Below are 17,720 nucleotides of genomic sequence, written 5' to 3'. Positions count from 1 at the left end.
TGGGCCAACTGAGGGTACAGAGAAATTCTTTAATTGTGCTTAGGCTCAGTGATCCATTATTCACCCAACAAATTATGCAGAGTTCCTAGGATGGGCTAGTCACCAACAGTACTGGGCACAAGGTAGGCATAGCCATAAACAATGTAGATAATATCTCAGGGGACTAGTATACTAATGGCAGGGGACAGATAACAAATAAATATGAAGTATGATGCCTTTTGAGTAATAAGTGTAATAAGTGCTTTGAAATTGTATAAAGCAGGTGAGAGAACAGAGTGTCTCCAATTTGTGGAAGATATGGAAATTGACTATTATAAAAGGGATAGTCTCAGGATAGGTGAAGAAAAGAACAAGCCATAGGAAAATACTGGGCCCTTAGTTCCATGCAGAGGGAAGAAAACACAGGCTTTGAGAATGAAAGAGCTTGACAAGTTCTAGGAACCCCAGAAGCCAGTTGTAATGGAGACAGACGGTCCAAAGACATGGGAGTAGAATGAAAAAAACAGTTCATGTGGACCAAGGCCACCATGTGGATAGGATACTTACATAGGATTGAGCTGGAGTTGGTGACTGTGATGTTATAAATCTGTATTGAACAGCATAAGGGCCACCTCTATTACAATGTACCCAGATGTCACTGGGGTGTAGCTCAGTGGTAGAGCACTTGCCTAGCATGCACAAGGCCCCGAGTTCAATCCCAGCTGAGCTGCAGCCCCAACACCACGTAGATTAACATTTATTAAAACCTTCATGCTAGAGTCTCTGCTTCATTAGAAGCTGCTCCTTCTGGGGCGTTTTCTCATCAGTTTTTCTGCAAACATCATCCAGTTGGATGTTCCTCTTTTAGGTCTGGGAAAGGGAGAGAGATTCTCCAAGGAAAGAGGAGCCCTCGTACATGCCCTGGGTGGTCCACAGTAGCTGGACCTGTACCATTTCATGGGCAGGTCTTCTGGGACAACCTAAGCACAGCTCTGGAGCTCTGCTAAGGGAAAGCACCTCATAGTGGATCCAGATTTCAAACAGAAGTTGAGCCTGTTTGGAAGACACAGTGATTGGAGTTCATTTTAATGTCTTTGCATTGAACTTTCTCTCTCACGGTAAAGACCTCAATGACTCATGGGAATTCAGTCATGCATAGAAGCAGTATAAATCAGATTGGCCAACCTCTGCACTTGGGGCAAGTCATGAAACCTGGCTTGTTCCATATTATTTCCTTCATTTAAGATCATGGAGAGTGATGTATGTGCAGGGGGTGGTTGGCAGGGAAAGGCAAATTATTTATTAAGTATTTTCTGAAAGCTGCCTTCCCCCAATTTATTGACACATCTGGAAAATCTTTTTTAATACGTATTCTTCTTTCTTTTTTACAGTTTTGAATAAAAGGCATTCTGTGAGGTCAAGCCAATCTCAAGTTTTGCTTTAGTAACGACTGAAATTCCAAGGAATATTTTTTTGGTTCTTTAATGGCACAATATTACAGTTTCAGAACTATGAGTGACCCTTTCTAATAATAATAATACCCAAAGTAATACACTGTAATTATAAGCCAGGCGTGGTGGCAAATACCTGCAATCCCAGTGACTCCACACCTTTGGCTGAGGCAGGAGGATAACAAGTCAAAGCCAGCCTTGGCAACTTATTGAGATCTTAAACAACGTAACCAGACCCTGTCTCAAACTTTAAAGTAAATTAGGCTGGGGATGTTGCTAAGTGGTTAAGAACCCCCAGGTTTATTCCTTGGTACCAAAACATTTTGAAAAATAAATTCAAAACAGTAACTCTTTCTTTCCCTTGCTTAGGGGCATGGAAGAAACAAGGCATGGATCTTCACAGAGGTACTCAAGCACCTAGAAGCCAAGAAAATAGAGTGATAGTAGGCAGATAGAGTGGTTAGAAGATCTATTACAGAGAAAATATGCACATATATTGGGGGGAATAGGAGCCATGTTTTTTTTTGCCATGGAAAATTGATTTACATATAAGAAAAGGTGGCAGGCTAGGAAGTACTGTAAGGTATTGAATTGCAATTAGAAGTATCTTCAGTTAGCTCAAGCCATATATGTGTCTATACATGTGTGTATGTAGAAATAGTTGTAAGTAGAAAAAGTTGATAGACAAGATTGTATGTGGACTTGAACACATATATGACCATCCCCCCTTATCTAGAGGGGATACATTAAAAGACCCTCCAGTGGACACCTGAAACCAAGGACAGTACTGAACTCTGTATGATATATTCTATATTGTTCCTATAGATACATACCTTTGATAAAGCTTAATTTATAAATTAGGAGGCACAGTAAGAGATTTTAGCAATCACAACTAATAATAAAATAAAACAAATATAGCAATATACTACAATAAAAGTTTAAAATGTGCAAATTATTTACTTCTAGAAATTTCCATTTAATACTTCCAGACTGTGACTGATCTTGGGTAACTGAAATTGGAAAGTGAAACCATGGATAAGGGGGACAACATTACACACTGTGTACATATTTCCTAGCTCTGTCTGCGGCAGATGCCTAGAAGCTGTGATACCCCAGAATCCAGGAGAGCCCAAACCTTTGCTTCTAAATGCCATACTCCACTGAAAGATGCTCCTGCCTCCTCAGAGAAATAGCTGGATACAGAGCAGAAGTAGGGAGAGTATAAGGTGAGCCCAAATATCTTGTTATGCCAAAGTGCATGGAAGGACATATCAAAAGGTTACAGGAGCCACTTGAAGATGACCTGGTGGCCAAATTTGCAGCAATAGGAGCACCAAACTCATAATATCAGCTAAGGAAGATAAACCACTGAATAGAGAAAGAACTCATAAGTACATACTGATATAAACAAACAAACAACAAATAAAAGAAGGGCAAACTGCTATATAATAAATAAAATACATGAATACAGAAGAAATTATGGGAATAGAAAGTCAGCACTTGTCACATGTCATCCCTCCAGTGAATGCCAAGGCAGGTGAGTGGAGGTTTGATGAGAAGCAGGATTATTAGTATAATGGGAAAATATTTCTCAGTTATTAAGGGGAAAGTGGTAACTTACAGATGGAGACACTAAGACACCAACCAACCAGGTGATCCAGATTGACATCACTAGTGAAGATGAGATGATGACTTCCTGCCTCCCTTGGTTCCCTGGTAGGAGCACAGTTGGTTTTCTGTGAAGAACGTGTAAGCTCTACCAGCCTGACCCTGTGGGGGACATCCTTGGAATGAAAGGCCTGCACACTTCAAAGCTATGAAAGTTGTAAGAGAGACAGAAAATGATTGAGGAGCTTTGATAGCAAAAAGTAACATGTGATCTCAGACTGAGTGTTGGAGCAGAAAGAGAAAAGAGCCTCTGTCAGAGAAGTTTGCAGGCTTTGATATGTGGCTAAGAGGGTAGTGACATGAGGTGGTAATGCTTCCTTTCCTGATTTGTATGATTATTTGGTGGGTATTGGAACAGTGTCCTAATTTTAGGTGAATACACATTGGAGAAAGTCAAGTGAGTGATGAGACATCGCGTTAAAGCTTGCTGTCATACGGTTCAGAAAAATGACTGATAGCATACACACAACTTAATGTATAACAATACATTATGTATATATTACAATAACAATATATTATTTTATATAACAATTATACAACCTTATATATAACAACATACAAAATAATAATAACAATATATTTTGTGCTATATAACAATATATATCTATGTATTTGTATTACATACATCTATGTGTATATGCTAATGTTATAGGACAGCCTATGTATTATATACTAATGTAATGTATATTTATATTGTTCTGTACATTTACATATATTCAGAAAGGGAAAACAAGATGGAAAAAATGTGGGGAAGTGTTTATGTTTATATATATAAGGAGAGTTGGGTCAAAAAATGCTAACTAACTAGAGAGTCTGTGAGGGTGACATAGTTCTTTGTATTATTCTTGCAACTTTTCTGCAAGTTTTAAATTATTTTAAAATAAATAATTTTAAAAGAAGAACTGGTCAGCCACTGTGATGCATGTGTGTAGTCCTCGCAACCTGGGAGGTTGAGGAAGGAGGATCCCAAGTTTGAGGTGGTCTGGGCCACTTAGCCAGACTCTGTCTCCAAATAAAAAAAAAAAAGGGCTGGGGATATAGCTCAGTGGTCAAGCCCCTCTCCCCCAGGTTCAACTCAATTCCCAGCTTTTTTTTTTTTTTTTTTAAAGAGCTTCTCAGGACTGGGGTTGTAGCTCAGTGGTAGAGCACTTGCCTAGCATGTGCCACACACTGGGTTTGATCCTTAGCACCACATAAAAATAAGTAAATAAAATAAAGGTATTGTGTCCATCTAAAAAAAAAGGGGGGGGGCCTGGGGATGTGGCTCAAATGGTAGAGTGCTCACCTAGCATGCGTGAGGCACTGGGTTCGATTCTCAGCACCACATAAAAATAAAATAAAGATGTTATGTCCACCTAAAACTAAAAAATAAATAAAATAAATAAAAATAAAAGAGAGAGAGCTTCTCCTCTATATACAATAACATTCTATTATAACCCAAAGCAGTAAATTTTCATTATAATCCCTGAATTCCATTTCATCCCAGTTGGCTATTTTTATGTACAAAGAATCTGCACTAAATTTATATAATGCCAGACACCTACAGCCACATAAAGTCACATATACACACAGTAGTATTATTTTATCAGTACTTTCACTTTGCAGAAATGTAGCAATTATTTGTTTATTTCTTTATCTGAAAAAGTTGGGAAGAGATCAGACACCTGCCTCCCACTTTTTTTGAAAAAATTAAATATTAGGCAGTTTAAGTGACTTGCTGTTTTCTTGATAACAAGTTACTGAGGACTCAAGACTAGAGTTTAGGAACTTTCTACTATTCTACACAGAAAAGTATGGTTAGAGTTGAGGGTGTGTGTGTGTGTGTGTGTATGTGTGTGTATGTGTGTATATGTGTGTGTGTGTATGTGTGTGTGTGTATTTCTTCCTTTGAAATATGAATGTACTAAGCAGTTATTGAAGTTAAATTTTGCTTATATATCTTTAGGAAAATAATTTATCCTACCCAAGTAAAAATTAACTTGGAAGTCGTGTCTTTGTATTCCCAAAATTTTCTAAGAATGCCGGATGTTTTACAATTCCATGTATTTTTGTCCCTTCCAGTCTTAAGACTTCAGGTTAACATGCACTAAATAAAATTTTTAAAACTATCAGAGTAAAAGTGGTCACATTCAGATATAATTAGAAATGCCCAATAGTTTACAGAAACCTCCCTACACAATTTGTAAGTGTAACAGACAACTGTGATTAAAGTACAACAATGTTAATTATTACTAGCATAGATATCAACACCATCACGAAATTGTTTGTTTAGTTGTTAAAATGTATTTACCCTCAGTACTACTGTAACTTTTTCTTACTTCTTCTTCAAGCATGTTTTCATATGCTAACATGCATCAACTTAAATTTTATTTTATTTATCAAACATCTATGTAGCATTAACTATGTGCCTGGCCCTATATTAAGGAGTTTATGAACAGTTAACTCATTTTATCCTCATGAAACTCTTAGGTCATTCCTATTCTTATCCTCCAATTTACAGATGAGGTATAAAGAGGTTTAGTCACATGTCCAAAGGTACCACTTGTAAGCTGTGACTAGAATTCAAACTTACCCATTCCAACTCCCAAGTTTGTGCTCATTATCAACATGCTATGCAGTGCTAAGCCTTGCACTCACAGTTAATTATTTGTTGATTAAATGAATAGATTATTCTCTTGTCACAGCATGATTTGAAAGCATTAAGCAAATTTTCCAGTTTCTCTGTGGCTTATTTTCCCATTTTGTAAAAAAGAATTGATAATACTTGCTATTCATTTCTATTCCTAACAATAGAATTTACTTTATCTAGCTGCTGTATGTTTTTATTTTTTATTTTTATTTTTTGGTACTGGGGATTGAAACCGAGACGCTTTATCACTGAGTTACACCTCCAATCCCCCTTTTTTAAAAATATTTTTTTAGTTATACATGAACACAATATCTTTATTTTGTTTATTTATTTTTATGTGGTGTTGAGGATCAAACCCAGCACCTCACCTGTGCAGGCAAGCCACTGAGCCACAACTCCAGCCCATCTCCAATCCTTTTTTTATGTTGATACAGGGTTTTGTAAATTGCCAAGGTCATGTGATCCTCCAGCCTCAGCCTCCAGAGTCACTGGGATTATAGGTATGTGTCATCCTGCCGGCTATTTTATGTTTTCAAGACTGGGTCCATAATGGGTATCAAGGCAGCCAACAGTATAAGCAGATGATGAAAGAGAGCTCAACAACTTAGGATAATTAAGTTTTTTACAGTTTGAAAGAGTATGATGTGCAAGGACAAATCTTTGAAGACTTTAATTTCCTTAAATTAGACCTTTATCTCCATTTAACTTTGAATTATTTTCCTTTTTTAAAAAAAAAAACCGCTAAATTAGAAGATTTTTATGAAATAGAATAAATGAGATGTCATCCAAGGCTTAGATTATGTGATCTTAAAAGATCTATTTATAGCTCAGCATGGTGGCTCACTCCTGTAATCCCAGAGGCTGAGGCAGGAGGATCTCAAACTCAAGGCCCTAAGCAACTCATCAAGACACTGTCTCAACATTTAGAAAACAAAAATAAAAAGAGCTAGGGATGTAACTCAGTAGGAAGGTGCTCCTGGGTTCAATCCCTAGTACCATTAAAGTAATCTAATTATAAATACTATAAATGAAAATGACTTTTTTTTTCCTTATAGTACTCTGGCTTAAAAATTTATCATGACCCAGTTAGGGAAAACATTAGAAGTTTCTGTGCCAAGGATCCTTGATCAGTCTTTACCTATCTGCTGTCTTTATTTAGTTCCCACAAATTCCATGGGCCGCCCCATTAGCTAGAAACATGGTAAGGGAAGAAATTCAAAACAAGATCAACTCTTGTTAACAGCAAGGGCTGATAAAAGGTCCAAGAACCTTGTCATGTGACCTTGAGTCATTGATCCTCTTAGTCTCAGGCTCCTCAAAAATATGAGGCTTTAGCCCAGTGAAGTGGCCAACATCTTTATTCCCAGCTACTTGGGAGACAAGTTCCAGTATAGACAACTTAGTGAGATCCCATCTCAAAATAAATAATAAAAAGGGCTTGGTGTATAGCTCAGGGGTAATTCCCTTGGTTCAACTTCCAGTCAGTACCACCACCAAAAAAAGAAAAAGAAGGAGAGAGAGAGAGAGCCTAGCTGTCCAGCTCACCTACAGGACTATTCAGAGAGTCAAATGAAACTGCTTTGTAAACTGTACTTCATGACTATGGAGAAATTAATATTGAAAAAACTCCTGAAGATACACAGTTGCTTTTGCATTATATCCATAGGTAAAATTGTCCATGTACATTCTTGGCTATACTTCCAAGTCAAATTAGTTCTAAAAAGCAACAGACTTTGAGTTAATCCTTGGGAGGGGTGGGATTTCAGATGCTGAAATACTGAACTCCTGGCGAAGGAAAGGGTGAGAGATAATATTATTGGCTTGAGGGCATCTGACCATAGGTCTACATAGATATGCTTGCAATAAGAACAGAATCTTTGCTGAGGTCTACAGAGATGGTTCTCCGTGCCTTGTCTAGAAGGGAGGGCACCCAATGACTCAATCTGGAAGGAAAGCCATTATACTATCTATCCACAAGCATTTGTTAGAGACTATAAATTGTATGTGCTCTGGGAACATAAAAATGAAATGATCCAAAGGCCCTGTGTTATACTGTTAAATGAAACAAAGTCAAAGTTGTTAGCAAGGTCCAGCAAATGGACAGAAAATAAAATTTTGATAACAAACATCAACTGAAACTTAACAGCAATGGAATCCAGCAAGGATCCCTAGTATTTTTCCCTCCTGTTTATAAACTTTGGAAGTCAACTCAGCTACCCTGGTACTGTTTTAAAATCTGATATGCTGTGGCTAAAATGCACAGAAGAGCAGGTAATGAGTGCTGTCAGGAGTGGCCTGTCTTATGACCTGTTTAACTTTGATCACTTCCATGATCACAGAATGCTCACCTTGCCCTAACCAACCATATGGCACAGGCCAGCTCTGTTTCCTAGGGAAACTTGGCAGAGTTTTCAGGGTGGAAAGGCAACCTATTACCTCCACTAGGGGAAAAAAAGAAAAGAAAACAAACAAACAAACAAACCTCAAAGCACTTGTCGTATTGATATCAGCATCACCTTCACAGGCCAGGAACAAATCATTACAGGGTATAGACCCAGAACACCCAGATGGACGTTAATAAATCAGGGAAGAAGCCTAAGGACACTGTATTGTACATTCCTTCGAGGCAGGGGCCGCGTTGATTCTCCTTTAGGTGGGAGTGGAAGTGTTCTGCTAGCAGGGAACCTGCTACTGATAAGACTGGTCAGTTCCAAGATACAACCCTCCGTGGAATCCCTGGCCTCTCCAGGGTGTGGGTTGATACAGAGGGCTAGTAGATCAGCAGCAGTAGCCTCAGCCTTCGCATAGAAACCAAGTTGTATTTGAAATTCCCTTTAAAGTAGGAGGCAGACAGGAAAGGGACAGGACAGCAAGGCTGTGTGTGTGTAACTTGTCCAGCGTTCACAGACGAGCTCTCTCCTTCACCCCAATGCCACTTCCGCCACGGTAACCCGAGGTTCCAAACGCCAAGCCATAACGGGAAGGAGCCCACCCATCAACCGGGAGACTACAGTTGGGGGTGGGGGATCTTAAGAAACACCCCCGCGGACCAGTTTCTGAGCAGGAAAGTGGACCGGGAACAGCGCATTTCCTGCTTCGCCGGTGCAAACCCCAGGCGGGGCCAAGCGGGAACGAGGATACCGTCGAGGAGTCGCCGGGTACCAGGGCGGGGTTCGGAGACCGCCAAGAGGGGAGTACTGTGCACCAGGAAGGGATGCAGGCGGAGGGAAAGACAGGGGGCGTGAAAGTAAAATTAATGTTCCATTGTTGCGGAGAACGAACGTCCCCGGAGCCACTCTCGCAGTCTCGCTTTTAGGAAGGAGAGCCGGTGTAGCAGAGGTTGCAAGGTCTGGGTCGCACCTCCCGGGCCGGGGGGCGCGCGGCGCCGGCCACGGCTGGACGGGTGACCGCTATCTTCCCGGCCACTCCTTCCTCCTCACCAATCCCCTCCCGCCCGCGACCTTCGACCTCCATCCTGGACCCTCGGTGTACTGGCCTCGGGACAGGGAGGAGACGCGAAAGGTAGCAAGCGGGAGCGGCGCCGCCGCCCCAGTGGGCGCCGAGGCACAAGGTGCCCATCGGCGTCGTTGGGCTGCGTGGCCCTACCTGGGAAGTGCTGAGCCCTGGACTGTGCTCCGCCGCCGCAAACCACCTCCCTCTCGGTTCTGGGAGGCAGCCGACCCTGAACGATTTATAAATGCAAAGGCCTTAATGTTGTTCTTTTTTTTTTTTTTTTCCCCCTAGGGACACCAATGTCTATTCATCCGAGGGTCGCACCTGAGTTTTTCCTGGGTTTGCTGCGCGCACTCTCCTCCCCTCCCCCACGAGCTTGCTCTTTAGAGCCACCTCAGATCTGCCTGGGTGCTCAGGGATCCTTCCCGAATGACTTGAGTGTCCTTTGTCCGGCTCCCGCTTCCCGAGCATCAAAAACACAAAAGACTACCGGAAATCACCCAGCCTTTGCCTGTTCACTCAGAGGCCCTAGGAAAAGCTTGGCCCTGATTCCTCCAGGTCTGAGCCACCGTTTGTCACCTACCCGAATTAATTTCTGCGCCCGCTGGCCAAAGACCCCAAGTGGTAACAGGCACAGCTTCTTGCTACATTAGTTGCTTCCTCGCCCAGCCTTTGGAACTGGAGTCCGGCCTGCGAAGCCGGGGAGTATAAGCGCAATCAGTAGCCACGAGCCCAGAATTCCAGCACTGTGTATTGCAAATGTTCACTGCCGGCTCCAGAGCTGGTGGTGTACAAGGCTCTCACTCGTGAAACTTGTCCCTCTACCCGCCCCCACCCCCGCCCCAGTATATCTCCCGGGTTGAGAAAAGCAAGGCTTGCAGGAAGCCACTCCGGATGTTTGCTTCTTTACATGTGGCATTTGTGGCTGGCTCCGATAACGTCCAGAGCTTGGCTTCTAACACTGCGTTTAGCAAAGAGATTGAAATACGAGTCCGCACACAAAGCGCACCAGTTTGGGGCGCCGCGGTCGCCAGTACTCCCCCTCACCCCCCAAAAAATATGTTAAGAGAATGATTAAAAGAAATCAAACCTAGGTAACTAGTATGTAAAAGGCGACTGGTCTTGGAAAGGCACCACAATTCTTTTTTGGTAAATTTAAGTAACTGCTACGTTATGACTCCATAGGAGGGTGTATTAAGAAATAAAGAAAGTGCCCAAATCTGAAGCTCCAACTCCATTTTAGGGATGTGTTCTCTCACTTGCTTTCCCAGTAACCTTATCTGTCAAAAATCACTGGTTACTCTCCAGGATCGGGTACAAATAATGATGGAAACCCTTAGATTTTCTTCTTCCATCAGTTTCCCAACGTTAAGATCAGGAGGGTGAACAAGGATAAAACTGCTCTTGTACTTTTTCTGGAACCACACCTGGATTATATTTTCTATACTCTATTTTATCTTTGGAGAAATTAGTCAAATAGATTAATCTAGAGATGGATTCTAGCACAGGCATTGGTTTTGTTTAGTTTTTCAGTCTCCATTCTAAAAAACTCTTAGTTCATAAAAGCTTTTGCAGTTAAGAGAAAATTCTGCTTTGAGATCTTTGAAAACATATTTATTACAATCTAAAAAAAGTTAGATAATGTGTTTTAAAAACCAGCAAGGAGCAAGGTGCTAGGGGATTAACTGGTAACTTTGCTGTCCCTCTTTTTTTTTAAATTTTTAAAAAAAATTTATGATACTGGGGATCAAACCCAGGGGTGCTTCACCAGTGAGTACAACTCCAGATCTTTTTTGTTTGTTTGTTTTGAGTCAGAGTCTCCCTAAATTGCTGACCTTGTCTTCAAATTTTCCATCATATTTTCTCAGCCTCCTGAGTAGCTGGGAATATAGGCTAACATTGCTGTTTCTACTCCTATAGTTTCCTTATTTATAACCATTTGCAATGCATTTTTGCTTTATTTTCAAGCCATTTTTTTTCTTCTGGAACAAATAAAACTTTAAAGGGAAAATCACCATGAAATTTAAGATAAACTGCTTTAAACTATCAATTAAAAACATTCCACTATGATTTCTTTAAGCAAATTTATTAATTTATTTTTTTCTTTTTTGAACCATAGCTACTTGTAAACTAGAACTAGAGTCTTACAGTCCCTATAGGAGGACTGGGTGCTAAAGGAAAGGTGAGCCAAGGGAACTAAGTCCACACATCCCTGGTAAAGAAAAGTTGGTTTTAAACAGTTGTGTATCAGTTTTTTGGATACAAAGCAATGACAGAGAAACTAAAGGTCAGGATTTAGCAAAAGCCCTGTGTTTTTATGGATGCCTTTAATGAGCCAGACATGATAAATGACTTCGTCACTGAAATATCACACAGAAAGCTATAACATTTTACCTCTCAGATCCGGGATGTAATTGGTACCACTTTCATCACCCCTTCATAGCAAACTGTGAAAATCTATTCTGGAGATTGATATATTGATTTTTCTTTTTCCCAAATGTATGCAGAGGTGGACGTGTTGGTTACTGGTGGAAAACAATACAAATACATAAACACAACTGGCAAGTGTGGGAGGGGGTATCTTGGCTCCTGCTCTGAAGGTCAACTGCCAGGTGCAAACTTCACCATCCCAACACTCTGATCTCCAGGCACCTTTTTAAAAGACCTGTCTTGCACCTCAGTTTCCCTCTGGTTAAGCTATAAGTGTCTAACTAATACAGTTGATTGAAAGATAAACTAGTTCGATAAGGTTTGGAGGCAATAAGAATACTGAATGTCATATATAATTGCTATATAAAGGTTTGTTTAAAAATCCCAAAGAAAACCTTTTTCAGGTCTAAACACAATTTTAATAATCATTCACATTTCCTTTTTAGGAAAATTATCTGCCGGGGTAGCCATCTTAGCTACTAAGAGATTTAGCTATTTTACCGCTCAAAGTATTGCTCTCTTTCCCTTAATAAATTTGGGCACTTAAGACAAATATTGTTGTTGTCTTTATATTTTACCTTTATTTATTTATTTATTTTTGGTGGTACAGGGAATCAAACCTAGGGCCCCGTGCAAGTCTTTCCATTATAGAAACTAACTTATGAAACGCACGAGAAACAGTTTTGTTAAATGTATCTTACACATTTTAATTTGAAAATTTTCAAGGGTTTATTTATCATGAATAAAAACTTTAAATTTCTTCAGGGTGATGGACCAGAGGAGAATGAACGTCATTCCTTATTTAAATCTTGTTTTAAGTAGTAGAATTTACCTTGGACATAACATTTTTAACACAATGCAAGTAAGGCGAGTCCTTGGGGAGAGACTGCATTCGTTTATTTTAAACACTATCTTCTGCCTTAGAAAAAAATATATTTGCAGAAGGCACCCGTACAGTCCCTTGGAAGGAAGCAAGTTCATCCAGCACTGAAAATATCCTTGCCTTCTATAATAAAGATGTGATTTGAGAGAGAATAGAACCGATGCTTAGCTGCTAATGTGAACTATCTTGGGTAAGTACCTCTATCTTGCAGTAGTCAGCGCCCCGAGAAAGTTCTTCAGTGGCTCCCCTTCCCCAGTAGGACCGGACGTGGCGCCAGAACCCGGCTCCAGCCAGTTTTCCTGGGGGCAGGTGTAGCCCAGGGCGCTGGACCGGGGGAGGGGAAAGGGGCGGGCTTGGGGTTAACTAGGACTTGAGACTCGGACCACAGGCCGGGCGTGGGCCTAACAACGCCGACCCGGCCCGCCCCCGCCGCTCCATTGGCCACAGCTGTGCAGAAAAGGGCTCGCGGCCAGGGGGTGCTTGCAGTGTCACTGGGCCGACCGGGGACTTTAGTTAGTGTTCTGGGACTGGCTGGGGACGCAGGTGGCAGCTAGGGGCCCGGAGGCTCTCGCAGCTCTCTAGGTATCTCTTGCCTCCTTCTCCACCCCGTCCTCCCCAATCCCGGGTCGGGGGAGGTGGCGTGTCCTGCGGAGGGTAGCGGGGCGCGGGGCAGGGCTGGAGCGCCATGAGCAGTCCGGATGCGGGGTACGCCAGTGACGACCAGAGCCAGCCCCGGAACGCGCTGCCAGCGGTGATGGCCGGGCTGGGCCCTTGTCCCTGGGCCGAGTCGCTGAGCCCCCTCGGGGACATGAAGGTGAAGGGCGAGGCGGCGGCCAGTACCGGAGCGCCGGCTGGGGCTGCCGGCCGAGCCAAGGGCGAGTCTCGCATCCGGCGGCCGATGAACGCCTTCATGGTGTGGGCTAAGGACGAGCGCAAGCGGCTGGCGCAACAGAACCCGGACCTTCACAACGCTGAGTTGAGCAAGATGCTAGGTGAGTCCAAGCTGGGCGCCAGGCTACTGATCTCCGGTGCGAATCGCGGAGCCACTTCCTTGAGCCCCAAAGATTTTTTTGTTTATTTTGTTTTGCTTTGCTTCTGAGACCAAGTGTGTGTTGTAGCCTCGTCCATCCCTGGGGACACTCTGTTCATTTCCCGCCTCCTGCTCCCCTTCTTTCCAAACGGGCTTTTGGTCTTTTTAGTCCGCGCTCGCATTACCCAGATGGCCAGGGCGCGAGTGCAGTGGTTCTGAGGAGGTGGCTTCCCGGTGCCCCCGAGCTGCGATAGGGCACCCCTGCCTCTACTTGGGTCAGTCGTGTCAGAACTCAACCCCTTCCCAGCCCAGGGAATATTTCAAGTTTTTTGAAAGGATCGGGAGATGGGTGAGAGGAGAGGCCACTTCTAGGAGCCCAGAAGAAGTGAGGAGTACCCTTAGAGGACGTGTTTTCTCCCAAGTGCTGGAACCTTCCCCCTTCAACTTGACTTGGTTTCTCCTCTGGTTTTACAATTCAAGATTGGGGTGGGAGAGGTAGGGCTAGGTAAGGCCTGGGGCGGGAGCGCCGTTGGGTAAGCCCTGCGCCCCTCTCCACCTTCCCATTTCCATTCAGGCAAGTCGTGGAAGGCGCTGACGCTAGCGGAGAAAAGGCCCTTCGTGGAGGAGGCCGAGCGACTGCGCGTGCAGCACATGCAAGACCATCCCAACTACAAGTACCGGCCGCGGCGGCGCAAGCAGGTGAAGCGGCTGAAGCGGGTGGAGGGAGGCTTCCTGCACGGCCTCGCGGAGCCGCAGGCTGCGGCTCTGGGTTCCGAGGGCGGCCGCGTGGCCATGGACGGCCTGGGCCTGCCCTTCGCAGAGCAGGGCTTCCCGGCTGGCCCGCCACTGCTGCCCCCGCACATGGGTGGCCACTACCGTGACTGCCAAGGGCTGGGTGCACCATCGCTGGACGGCTACCCGCTGCCCACGCCCGACACGTCCCCGCTGGATGGCGTGGAGCCAGACCCGGCCTTCTTCGCTGCACCTCTGCCAGGGGACTGCCCAGCTGCCGGCACCTACAGCTACGCGCAGGTCTCGGACTACACGGTGCCTCCAGAACCGCCTGCTGGCCCCATGCATCCCCGGCTGGGTCCAGAGCCCTCTGGCCCTGCAATGCCAGGCCTCCTGGCGCCCCCCAGCGCCCTTCATATGTACTACGGCGCAATGGGCTCACCCGCGGCGGGCGGCGCGCGCGGTTTCCACATGCAGCCACCGCCGCAGCAGCAGCCGCCGCAGCAGCATCCCCCGCCGGGCCCCGGGCAGCCTTCACCTCCTCCGGAGGCTCTGTCCTGCCGGGATGGCACGGACCCCAACCAGCCCACCGAGCTCCTCGGGGAGGTGGACCGCACGGAATTTGAACAGTATCTGCACTTCGTGTGCAAACCCGAAATGGGTCTCCCCTACCAGGGACATGACGCCAGTGTGAATCTCCCGGACAGCCACGGGGCCATTTCCTCCGTGGTGTCCGATGCCAGCTCAGCGGTATATTACTGCAACTATCCTGACGTTTGACAGGTCCTGAATCCGCCCCAGCCTGCAGGGCAGAAGCACAGTGTTACACTCTTTCTGGAAAAAAGCTAAGGAAATCCTTAGCCTCACGTCGTTTTGTTTTGTTTTTAAGTTGCCTTGGCATATAATTTATGGTAATTTATTTTCTTTGCCACTTGACCAGTTGTGGGTATGTGAAGTATTGTTTAAAATTTATTCAGGGCCTCCCCCCCCCCTCATAGCATTGTCGAAATCCCCTTTCCAATTTCAGTTTAACCTGTCCCGAATGGGTCCCACAACAATTTGCTCCGTTTCTTGAAAGTTTATTGATTGAAGAAATTTTGCCCGATGTGTTTTTTTAATCTTTTAAAAAATAAAATCTGCTTTTTCACTCTAGCAGTGCCTCTGTCACATAGTCTTAACAGAAACCAATTGTTTAGATCAATGTTAAGTATTAATATATAACGCTATAAGTTTCTCATTTTCCTACAATAGCAGACCATAATGCTTTCATGGAGTCCTAAAAATGAATATTAGAATATGCAAGTTGTATGTAATTGTTCTTGCTAGGGGAAAAAAAGCCTCATGGAATAAGCCTACTTCACATATTTCAAGTGATCTTGATCTATGAAAGGTTATTGTTAATATTGCAAATGTTTCTAATTTCGGTAGATCACTTTAGCCAGAGGGGATGTCCAAATAGTTTTGGTTTTCTAGTTGTTAAAGAAACCTGCCTAAATAGGCTTTTTGGATATAGATGTATATTCTATATTCCACCAAGAATTTTGTGCTCTCCTTCAACACAACTTGCCTTCGATTCTCACATTTTTATACCTTGGGAAGTGGTGTGTTTGGGTTAATACTTTGAAGGGATCGTGGGAACTAAACAAAATTAAATTTGCATTGTGACTGTCAGTGAACTTTAGCATCTAATGACATCCGAGGTTCCTAAACTTTGGGGTGAATCCATGGGTGATTTGTGCATCACAGGCTTTACTTGTGTGAACTAAAACCACAGCCCTAGTGCATCACTATTACACCCCTATTGGAAGAAATTGAATTACAGGGTTGTAAGTAGATCAGCCCCTGCAATCTGCAGTGCTGATTGCTGTGGCACTTTTCAAACATTTTACAGATTGGACATAAATGAGAACATATGACTTGTATTGGGTATTTCCTGTGCCAGATGTTTCCTTAGTGCTGTTCTGCACAGAATTGGATTGCAGAATTGGATTGCAAGTTCAGGTGCGATTTCCCCCACTTTGCAAGCAACAAAAGAATACACTAAGCTGTCTTGTGCCACATACACACAAGCTTGATATTGGTCCCTTGTTTTGTTTTACTGTGCTGGGATGAAACCAGAGCCTTGTGCATTCCAGGCAAAAGCTTTAGTGCACTGAGCTGCCTGCACCCTGCCCCTGCTCCAGTCCCACCACAGTTCTTACATAACATTTGCTTACTGTTTTCCTTCTTCCCAGGGTGTATCTGTGGGCACTGGGAGAATTGACATTCTGAATGGTGAGAAACTATATAATTTTCCATTCTGGTATGGGTTATAGAGAAGAGTTTCAAATGCTTATATGAGAGATCTAAGCTGAAATGCTTCACGGGATCCTCTGTAGTATATGTTTTTAAGAAGGGATTCCTGGATACTAGGAATGTGAGGGATGGAAAGATCATGTTTGTTTTGTTAGACATAACAGAGCTAACAGTAATATAAAAATTACAAAGTTAAATCTGGGATTTTCATCTAACCCAATTAATTTCAATCTAATGCTCTACTACTTTTTTGTTCTGTTCTTCCTCTGGCCTCAGAGAGGTGGTTATTCTGAGTTCCTTTACCAGGATGTCCCAAGAGTTGCCTGTAGATAAAATGAGCAGCAGGGCTTCACCTGCCCTAGTTCAAGGGCATGTGGCTAGTTCAGATTACTCTTGGTATTTTAGTGACTGTCCATGAAGATGCAGTTGTACCCACAAATGCTATTTCTTAGCAAAATCTAGAAGATGAATAGGGAAAAAGAAAGGGAGAAAAGGAGGTAAAGTGCATAGGGCAAGAATCCAAAGACCTTTTAAGTTACATTCTTAACTATTCACCCAGCACTGGTGGGAAAATAATAACTAAAATTGTCGAGGTAATTTTAATGTGTTTGGATGGAGCATCATTCATAATCACAGATTTTTTTTTGGGGGGGGGTAAGGGCATCAAGCCAGTTCCTTTCTCTTTCTCAAGCATTCACAAGTACCAATAGTGATTGCTTTGTTCCTTAATATTCTCAATTTTTTATTATCTTATTTAGGAAGCAAATACATAGAGGATACATTGCTTCCCTCATCCTACACTTCTGAGATACCATAGGATTATATCAGGAGGTAAGAATCCAGGGTACCTTTTGGTTGGTTTCTAAGCACCCTTAGATGTCTTGCACATTTGAATTCTCCTGGAGATGGTAATCTGAGGAAAACAAGAATTCCCTCCCCAGGAACATGCACACAAGTTTACATTTAATACTTCAGATATAATTTCAGGCAATTCATAATCCCTTTTAACCATTAAAAAATTGTAGGAATCTAATGGCCTCAGATTTAGAAATACTAATGATGAAGCTTGGTTGGGAAGTATCATCCCTGAGCATTAAAGCCAAAAGGCATTTTTGAGCTGAAACAAAACACAAGTGACATATCAAGAACCCTCCCTATATTGAGTTCTCC

The 17,720-nt window shown here is 43.2% G+C and overlaps 1 protein-coding gene and 1 long non-coding RNA gene across 2 annotated transcripts in view; one reads left to right on the top strand and one right to left on the bottom strand.

The window, feature by feature from the left end:
* The window catches only part of LOC139702050 (uncharacterized), a 37,643-nt gene extending 27,637 nt beyond the window's left edge, over positions 1–10,006 (bottom strand). The window contains exon 1 of the long non-coding RNA XR_011704615.1: positions 9,764–10,006. This is a non-coding gene — a long non-coding RNA (uncharacterized lncRNA). The remainder of the gene's footprint in view (positions 1–9,763) is intronic.
* Positions 10,007–12,960: 2,954 nt separating this feature from the next.
* Positions 12,961–15,397, top strand: Sox17 (SRY-box transcription factor 17). Its single transcript, XM_027932783.2, has 2 exons — positions 12,961–13,485; positions 14,098–15,397. Exons 1-2 carry the CDS (start codon positions 13,179–13,181, stop codon positions 15,033–15,035), a joined length of 1,245 nt encoding a protein of 414 aa, XP_027788584.1. The 5' UTR covers positions 12,961–13,178; the 3' UTR covers positions 15,036–15,397.
* The last annotated feature ends 2,323 nt before the right edge of the window (positions 15,398–17,720 follow it).

Source organism: Marmota flaviventris, chromosome 15, assembly GCF_047511675.1.
Source record: "Marmota flaviventris isolate mMarFla1 chromosome 15, mMarFla1.hap1, whole genome shotgun sequence".
NCBI classification, from domain to species: domain Eukaryota; kingdom Metazoa; phylum Chordata; class Mammalia; order Rodentia; family Sciuridae; genus Marmota; species Marmota flaviventris.
This window is presented reverse-complemented; position numbering and strand designations above follow the sequence as displayed.

Bases quoted from the DNA above. Each gene is read 5' to 3' on its own strand.
- Sox17 (XM_027932783.2), top strand. From the start codon at position 13,179: ATGAGCAGTCCGGATGCGGGGTACGCCAGTGACGACCAGAGCCAGCCC. The intron at 13,486-14,097 runs GTGAGTCCAAGC...ATTTCCATTCAG, and splicing joins TGAGTTGAGCAAGATGCTAG to GCAAGTCGTGGAAGGCGCTG.